Genomic DNA, 10,000 nt, shown 5'->3' with positions numbered 1-10,000 from the left:
AAATAGAGATCTCAGAACTGCAAGTAATAAATGTGATTTCGATAAGCACTTCTACACAGGAAAATAAGAAATTCCTAAAAAGTTTTCTGTGAAGCACCTTCCTCTTCATGTCCTGTATTAGTCTACACTTATAAATAATAAAAAGGGAGACTGATAACGGCAGCTTTATGTAAGCAAGCTTAGAAATCACGCTCAGATAAGTGCTTTTGACCTAAATCTTGTAGCGCCTCGATCTGACATATAAGCCCACAACTGTGAAATTCTGTATGAGATTTAACAGTTTGAAGCTGCCAACTGACCCAGCCATAAAGCAGCCAGAGATAAGGATTTAAGGTACGATATGATACAATTAGACATTCACCTCCTATTTATTTCAGCCCATTTCAGTATTTAACCTAGTTAAAAGTTGCAAGCTTTTTATTAAAATGTAAATGCTACTGTGCCATATATTTACAGGCAGCTAAGAGCAACAAGGGGAGACTCTCATAAATTAGATTTCTATGAAAGAAAAGGGTAAACAGGAGATGCTGCTGCAAAACTCCTCTAGACGTGCAGAGATAAAGGATGGCTCTACCACACAAAATAATCAGATACCAAAATAGCTGTTCAGAAACAGCACACCTAAGGAGTACTTTAATCAAACATTTAGGTTACCTGCCAAAAGGACCATGATCTCTTCAAAATGCAATGCAGATTAAAGTGTTATCTAACACAAGCAGAAAACTAACCTTGGAGTGGGAGTTCGAAATGTGTTCATCATAATTTTCATGTCTTTGGATAGAGAAACCTGCTTTTTCAGCTAGATTGCAAAACTGGTTTAAAGTATTCCCTCGGAGTGGAGCAAATACCATCGCTTTCCCCTGGAACATTAAAAAGAGAATTTATACATTTTTAAAACTGGAAGGGAACCAGATATAACACACCTGACTTAAGCTTTTAACATACTCGAGTTGGAAAAGTCAATTGTTCTCTTGGTAAAATACTAAAACAAATAATCGTTTGAAATACGCAAGATTTCTGTGATTAAACAGATGCAAAATAGAAGTAACAAATAAATATTTTCTGTAGAAAACTGCCAACTGCCACACATCTGCTCCTTTTCATACAATAACGATGGCTCTGAACTACCGAAATAAACCACAGCAAACACACACTCAATCCAAACTCCCATGTTCGCTCATCACCATGCAAAGACTGTAAAGAATGATTTCCTTTTTTCACTCCCACAGGAGAGCACCTCCCACTTGCTGTCAGCGGAATTACAACCCTGTAGAACAAGGCAAAGCGGAGGCAAATCAGACCTGGTCATTAACTTCTTAAAAGGTATTTTAAACTACCTGAGTGGAGCAACCAAACCTGACCTCGAATTGGTAAACTGCGTTTAGAACAGGACTTAATGCTCTTGCCTAGTAATTCGAGATCTTTCGAGGTGATCAGGTCATTTTTGAGGCCCAGGGAATACATCATGGTCCATTAGCCAATTTTTAGTTTATCCTTCTATATTTAAGAAAACAAAACCGATCGTACCTTGAACCAATAGATTTTAGACACTGTGCAAAGTTCTAGCCCAAACCCTAACCTACTCAATACAGCATCTCTTGAAATCTTCTTTGCAAAATTAATTCTAATGGGCTGAATACCGTGTGCTGTCACACGGAATGAAAAGTGGTTGAAGAGCTGTAAACCAAGGTTAATATCAGCCACAGCACAGGGGAGCCACAAAGCTGACTGTGAGTTCTTGTACTTAACTTCCACATTACCGAGGGCGCAGACTCGGTTGTGAGGAGCCGTAATCAGCCAAAGAGACAGAAGAATATTTTTAGGGATCTGAAGAAGTTATGAAATGATTAGCCGCTGTAGAAGAGTATTTGGCTTCAGAAACTGCATTTTGTACCCCACAGGAAAAAAAGTGATCAGAAGAGAGAATTTCAGTGGGAACTCTCCAAGTTAAAAAGCAGACAGAGATACTTAGTGAGGAGGATGGGGAACAAATCTGTGTGTTCCAGCTCACGCACACGGTACGCTGAGACAAGGCGCTACCATAAAAACTCCGCGCCAGTATCTGCAGCGCTAACGGGTACTCAGAAGACTCCGGTCGTTAATACCACAGCGCTGTATTTATTCTCACAGTGCCTCTGAGCCAGGGAAACACTGTTATCCTCACCTTGCTCACGGGAAATTTAAGCACAAAGGAGACCTGGGGCAACAGCTGAAGCAACTCACGTCTGTTCATTTGTGTAGCTACAACTTTAATTCTGTGGCTAAATACGAGGTGCAAAGGGGTGTAACACCCATGGAAGGCACTGGAATTGTTCATGTAAATGTTAGGGCTGAATATAGGCTGAGCTCAGGATGGAAAACATTAAACACAGGAAATTCACTATCAGCTTCCTCACATCCTTGGCATGCTTTAATGTCCTCAGACAGAAGTGGGCAGCAAAGGAAGCCCTCAGCTGAGGATCCTCCTCTTCCTGCTGCAACCTCACGCTTCCCAGAAGGTTTTTCTGCAGAGACCCTTCCTGGCAGAAAAAGGTTCAGACTTCTTTGGAGTCCCCCACCTTCACGGGAGTTTTCACTGTAACGGAAACCACATCCCCCACACAGGGCTTACTGACCACCCCACTCACATGGGGACTTCAGGAATGGCTAAACCTTGTGAACAGCGACTGCTGGTGGTTGCACACCCTGCCTCGGCCACTGATCCAGCAGCTTCCATGAAGAACCAGTGCTCATCCACCAGCAGCCCCTTACAGATCTCCCTGGGGAGTCAGCAGTCCACGCAGTCACTCCTCCTCACACCCTCTGCAGGCTACTTCAAATTTAGTTTGAAAAACAGTAAGAGAGAATGTAACATGGTACAAAATACCTCTTCAAACCAGACTGAAAGTCTTGAAACAACTCTGAAAGAGGCGAGTGGCCTTTTATGGAGATCACTAGTTACTACAGTTACTTCTGGGCAGCTCCTCAGCTGGTGTCAAAACCCATTCAACTCCTGAATTTAGTGTGCATCTACAAGAGCTGAGCATCTTGCCCTTGCAAGACACTGTGATTAATACCACAATAATCTCTTCAAAACTGGCAGGTACTGTGGAGTTACCCATTTCCAGGGGAAAAAAAGTTACTCCCAAAAGTTACATCATTCTGTGCCATAAGAACTCTAATAGTCACAAATAACATCCTTAATGAAAAAGGATATACTGCAGATAATTTCATCCCTTTTTAAGCTAACGGCAAGAATAGATTCCCTGTTCTGAACTTCTCCCTCAAGACAGCTTTGTAACGGTACCTGCCATCTTCTGTTTACTCCACTTCTCCCTTTGGCTTTGCTGCATATTGTATTCCCTGGACTCTTCTATCCTAGTTGCACTTGAAAGATGTCTTGCCTCTAGATGTGTCTTCAATTTGAGATCATTCCTCCACCAATTTGGCAGAGTATTCACAGTAAGGAAACGTAACTTCTAAATCTGAGACAAAATAATTCATGTAGAAGAATGAATTTAATCAAAGAAGTTTGTGCCTTAGCTTGGGCATAAACTAACACCCATAATCTATTCTTAATTATTGCAACTAGCAAATGAGTTCACTATTAACTTAGTTTTCCTTTAAAGGCCAAAGTACAGTGCCATCTAATAAAGCTTCCTCTGATGCTGTCCTTAGGTTTACACAGCTTAACAAGAACAGTAAAAATAATAACTATTTTGTACTTGTGACTGCATCTTCTCTCGGGATCTCAAACGAGCATGTGCTTTATTTGGCTCTTTCAAACCACAAAACCATATGCTTGAAGTCATCTCTGTTCAGCTTGGCCTTTAGGTGTCCTTACTCCCAGCTTCCACCTGACACGATAGTTTGTTGCCCTCTTAGTTATGAATTACAACAATTTGAAGGCCATGCCATAACTGGATATCTACCCACGAGGTGGATTAAGCCAACAACTTGAGTTAAAAAAAACAGTTTGGGTAGTGGTACAAAACTGCGACAGAAATTCCTGCAAGGAGCAAGAACTCAGCTCTGCTGATAAGAAATGGGAACCGTAGCCTAAAACACGTGGCAAATAAGTACCGGCGATGCTGGTAATCACAATGCGCAGAAGCCAACCGGGCTAGGAAGAGAGGCGGCAAAACACCATCCCCCGTTACTCCATCGACTTTCACAAAGGACTGTAGTTCGCCCGCTCTCAAAAATAAAGGTGTGCTCTGACTTTGAATCAGCTGTCTGGAGTTAAAAAGAAACAACGTCAGGCCAGTTTGGGTTTAAAGCCAGGTTAGCAGTTCCTAAATTGTCTATAGACGGGAACTAGCGATAGACACTCCTGCAAATTCAGGCTGCCTTATCGCCACGGTTTTTTTAAATCTAACTCTGATTGGGCTAATCAGGCCAGGCAAAAACGTGTGTGTGTCCATGTACAAACCCAGGTGTCTACTCGTGTCTTTGGCAATATAGACCACGATGAGCTGTGAGCAGGACGCAAAGCAACTGACAGCTACAGTTCCACTCCAGCTCTAGCCAGGGGCGCCTCTTCCTGCCACTCATACTCTTTTCCCCCAGTGTCCTTTCAGGGAGCCAGCACAGTAGCCTATGGGGCCACCTGAAGAACCAGCTGTGGACACTGATCTGGAAAAAAAAAAACCCCAACCAAAACAAGCAAAAAACCAACACAAACCTTTCCGTATTCTTTTAAACTGAGACCAGCTTTGGGTTCCAGATCACCTCTGGTCCCCCAAAATTACTGCACCGTGACAACTGATGGTACATTAGGAACGTAAGAAGGCACCACTCTGGGCAGAAGCTGCTTAACCTCCCTTTGCTGCCACTAACAGAAATATCTGGGTGACCTTTTCCTCAGGGAGGCCACATTTCCCCTGTCTTCCCGGCAGCCTTGCCCCACAGCTCATTAAAATAATTCAGTCTTAAGTAACTTGCCTGAGGTCACTCAGGAAAGTCTACGATAGAACCAAGAATAGAAACCTGATCGCTCTTAGCAAAGAATGGGATTACGCACATGTCTAAAATGACTCTGTTTCTTAAGCCCTTGCACACTTGGGCCTTCTATTCCTTTGAGAGAGAAAATTTCTTGCACAAAAGACACAGCACAATTTTTAAACAAAGTTTGGCAAATGCAGCACTAACACGAAATTCTCTTGGTTTGAAATGGGAAACTCACCTTACTGCAAGATTTGTGTTTTTACCATGAAAGGTAAAACACCTGTTTCAAATTCCTATTTATAGCAATTGCTTCATGTTTGCTCATATTCTCATTTTGATACCTTCTTTTTAAAATTTTATTTTGAGATTCGAGATTATTTGCTGGGTATAAGTATACACCCAACAGACACACGTATATGTATTCTGTTTGTTTGTTTTCCTGTAGCTATCTCTGGTTTAACAGCCTAATAGACTGAGATCAGTGCAGTATTTCCTCAGTGACACTCATGTAGAACACACAAGCATTTTATATGAGGAGCTTAATTCCATTGTGTTTTAAAGCATAAAACATGCAAACACAGGGTTTACTTAATGGGAAAAAGTTTTAGGCTACAAAATATGCATTTTATATAAACGGAAATGAAAAGAAAAAATAGTCTTTCCTAATAAACAAACACACAATGACAAAGGTTACAATTGAAGGGATTACAAATGACAGAAGCCAACATAAAAACTTTCAATATCATACTTTTACTTTAATATGAAGACATTATTATCAAAGGAAAATACTTGAGAAACGCTTTGATAAAAATAATCTCACGCTATCTTTGAAGCGGTTTCATTTATTTTACTACCCACTGTGTTCCTTATCAGAAGGCCAAGTATAAGAAGTTTCCTAGTTTATGATTAGGAAGGAATCTGATAGATTAGAAGACTCAATTGAAGTTGGACATAATAAGTATTAAAGTATTACATGACATTAATCCTGCCATTCCATTACTCTCTCAATCATTGTGCACAGACTAATTATTCTGAAGCCAGTGTTCAGGAGAAAATAGAAACATACTTACACTGGGTTGGAGTAATCTCTTTATTGCATCAACAAGGCTAGCTCTGTACTGGTCCAGAAACAGGCTGACATTGAGAAGAGAACAGAATCCAGATTAAAACGGGGGTTCAATTCTAATGATACTAATGCAGATAAGTACAAGGCTAATTACAGCTGTTTACACAAGAGAAACTGTGGTCCACATTTCCGTCCAGTCCAGCTACTTTCAAACACTAAAAAAACCTCCAAACTAAATACAATCTCAAACAGAGCTAGAATATCGGCAAGAAACAGATCTTTATATAGCCGAAACTCACAGATGCCTTATCGGCGATCAGGATCACAGTTTAGATGTTGTTTTATACAAGGCTGGAGATTCTTTAAAGTGTTTTGTGTTGTATTTCAGGAGTTACTATAAAAGGTATTTTCTTCCTTTTACCTTCGCAGTTGTGGCATTTATTCATTATTATACATTATGCCTATTTGTTCTATTTTTACATGTCTCTGCCTATCCCTACGAAGATTCAGAAGCCTCTAGCTCCTCTCTCCCCCAACCACCATTCAGAGTGACCCAGACCGTGCAGAGGGACCCAGCTCATCCTCATACAAGAGGGAAATCCCTCAGCTCGAGCACGGGTACACCCCCAGGACAGCAGCAGCGTCAGTTTTCCATGCAACGCTGCCAACATGCTCAGCCCCACTTTGGCGTGATTACCTCGTGATTTGAGGGGATAATTCATTCTTCACGCCCTTCAGTACCTTAATGTAGATACTAATAGTGGCAACCAGGGTGCCAATCACCCTCGACTAGATATTTGTGGACATGCAGTTGCTGTGGATGAGGGTACATTTACAATGGTTAGTGAACAACCATCAGCCAGCAACTGATGCCTTTCAGCCCTGTGTTTGTACTGGTGACTCACGTCAGAAACTCTACCAAGCAGGCCACAATGTCATTCTTTCTTCATTATTTTTCATGCTTTTCTGTAATAAAACTGCTCCCCAGCCCGTGCCAAGCTCAAGTTCCACACTACACAGAGTTTTGCCCACTCTGTGATTTTTTCTATACTCCCCTTTCCTTTACTCTCAAACATCTCTTTCTGAAGAGATGTGGTTAATTTTTTTCCAGTTTTGAAATTTCTAGAAGAATAAACACTGAAGAGAAAAAAAGCATCTGCCAATCACAAGCCAGTCACTGAGATCAGAGCATGTGTGGATATTCAGGTAAGGGCACTCCACAGCTACCAAGGACAATAAGCTATTATATCTCATTTGATCAAGCAATTGTGTAGCTGTGAATTTTTGCTACTTAGGGGAAAAAAAAAAAGGCATATCAAAAAACTTGCTGGTGACTAAATTTCATCAGTAAAACTCCGGCAGAACCTCACATTGGTGAGCGAACGTGGCAGGGTAGGTATCTGTACGTTTCTTAAAGAACATTTCATATAGAAGTATGACCTGAATTTCTTCTCAAGACACTGAAGTACTAGCTAACAATTCCTCTGGTAGCCTGCCCCCAAGAAAATTTGAACTTTAGCAACTAGCATGAAGGCTGCCCCCAGCCATGCTTAATCTGAGCGGAAGAACCTCACTAAAAAAATACTTGTTTAAATTTGACTCATGGAAACAGCAGCTGATACCTCTCCCGTCTCCTGGGAGTTTTGATCACATTCACCTCAGGCAGATCCCTGTACAAACAAACACAGTAAGACTCTGCTTCACCAGGAACTTAGCCACCCGCAGAAGAGGTGGAATACAGCACGTGAGACCTCTCCCAAAAGAATCGCTACAAGTAATTAATTTACTTCGACACGAAACGTCGCCAACGTGCACATTTAAGGCTCGCCGAGATCCCGGGTAGACAGAAGTACATTCCAAATGAAAAATGCACTTAGAATATTTTTATTCCAGAAAGCAGCGTAGTGGAAACACAATTTTTGGGCAGTCTACCAGTGCTAAAATTCCTTTTTCATGGACCTGCATAGCATTCTCTTTTTACAATGAGACAGGCTGGTTGGCTGCTACCAACCTTGTTCCTTCACAATGAGAGAACTACAGGCTTTTGTTCTGATGTCTGAGAATTTAAAACGGTTACATGACCTGCTAGATTAGATAACTTCAACAATACCTTTCCTGTCCAACTCCAATTGATATTTTGATGGGATGCAAGGTAGAGTCTTAGCCCTCTGACCTTAGGAAACCCAGATAACCTGGGACAGCTGCCCTGGCTCTGCTCCCAAGTTGTCCCTGCCTTCCAAAAAGCCTGTCCCTGGCAACAGGACCTACTCCAACTGAAGACAGTTTCCAGTATTGTGATTTCCAGTCTGTTGCTCTGTGAGCCACATACTCTGACCAGAGAGAGCAGAGAAGGCTAGTAGCAAGGTTAACGCGATGCAGCGACTCCAGGGAACACCTCTATCCGCCCTATGAGTCGGAGAATGCCTCGAATGAAGAAAATCCTGACGAAGTGGTTAGATAATCTGTGCTGCAGACAGCGCCAGCACAGGATTTGGCCCACGCAAGGAGCTTTAGTCACGCTATTTCTCTTACCAGTACAATTTGTATAACTACAGCACACAGCATACTGAAAATGCACCTGAGAGAACCCTTTAAAGCTCCCAACAGCTCAGTGAAATTAAATGAAGCATTGTTTTAACCCATTCGCGCTCAGCTCTCACACCTCAGTTCAAACTTGGCTTAGCTGGCCATAGCTTTAGTGGGGGTGTCTCATGTTAATGCAGAAAGCAGGCTGTGAAAGCGGCAGCCGAGGGCAGGAGTAGCAAGGTTTTCTCAGGCCAGCACGGAAGTTTGGGATCACAGCAGCAGGGAGGCAAGAAGCCAGTTGATGATTCAGCCCTTGTTTAGGCAGAGCTCTTAACCCGTGAAATCTGGATGAATAGAAAGGCAATCTTGTCACCTTTCTCCTCCTCCTTTGGTTTTTTAAAATTTTATATTAACATTAAAACCAAATTGAAAATTTTTACCAAATTGTACAGAAGTAACTGTAAGTTGCAAAGGAGCAAACTGAAAAAACCAAGGAGATGCTCGCTTTGCTCCATATCCCGTGTCTCACAACAAGGAGCATATGCGAATATTTTACAGGCTATAATGTGAACTTATTTTTGGTCTTGCACACTTTGCAACTGGTACGAGAGCCAGGTTCCAATGCGCTCCAGAGTACGTGCAAAAAATCAGGCTTAAAATGAATGATAAACTTAAACTGGAGAAGGGCAGAAGTTACACTGCATTACTGCAAAAAGATTTCCTTATATCAAATGGAATACACTAAGGGAACCAACTGGGACATATTTGATGATATTGAAGGAATACTTTCAGCTCTGTTCTGCATTCCTGGCAAATCCACCACTGCCCATGACTTCAGCACACACCTCACAGTGACATTAGTGCAGGACAGCCCCCCCGGCCTTTGTCGTGCAAACACTCAGGCACGTGCCAAACGCTGAGAATTCCATCAATCCAAGTGAAGTGGGATATTACGCATTCCAAAATGATGTGGGAACTAGACCTTATACTGTCTCTACATTAAAATTACTTGTGAAAACCTGTTTCACAAGAATGCGAAAGACTCAAGATTGTTCTGTTGCCTCAGTCCTAAGGGGCTTAACAGTCTCCCTGGATAAAAATCTCAGCAACCTTTTTCTTAATAAAGAAAAGGATATGCACTTCCTTTTAAATACCGGGAAATCTGAGCCTCTCAAGAGCTTTCGAAGAGTTTTGAAGGTTTTGGCCTGTCCACGCAGACACCTGTGCTTTCTCCTCCTCTATTCATACTCACTCTTACAATTCTTTATATCCACAACTGTAGGTCAAATGAAAGTCTAAAATTCTGGCAGCTCTCACCTGGCCTTAAAATTCCCCTGCAAAAATACGAGGTGGGTGGATATGCTTTAAAAATTCCATAATTTCAGGTTTTTTTCCCCAGCGCATCCTTCTTCCAGGTGTGCCCTCACCAAGATTTTTTCCCCCCCTTATTTTTATCTCATAGTTGACATTTTACAAGTTATT

The 10,000-nt window shown here is 41.8% G+C and overlaps 1 protein-coding gene across 1 annotated transcript in view; it reads right to left on the bottom strand.

Annotated features, from left to right (window-relative positions):
* The window catches only part of CAMKMT (calmodulin-lysine N-methyltransferase), a gene marked incomplete at its 5' end in the record, with an annotated part of 171,828 nt that overhangs the window by 2,893 nt on the left and 158,935 nt on the right, over positions 1–10,000 (bottom strand). Inside the window, 2 exons of the mRNA XM_010134923.1 lie at positions 729–860; positions 5,997–6,060. Coding sequence (XP_010133225.1) covers positions 729–860; positions 5,997–6,060 — 196 coding nt within the window. The remainder of the gene's footprint in view (positions 1–728; positions 861–5,996; positions 6,061–10,000) is intronic.

Source organism: Buceros rhinoceros, unplaced genomic scaffold (assembly GCF_000710305.1).
Source record: "Buceros rhinoceros silvestris isolate BGI_N320 unplaced genomic scaffold, ASM71030v1 scaffold2344, whole genome shotgun sequence".
NCBI lineage: Eukaryota > Metazoa > Chordata > Aves > Bucerotiformes > Bucerotidae > Buceros > Buceros rhinoceros.
This window is presented reverse-complemented; position numbering and strand designations above follow the sequence as displayed.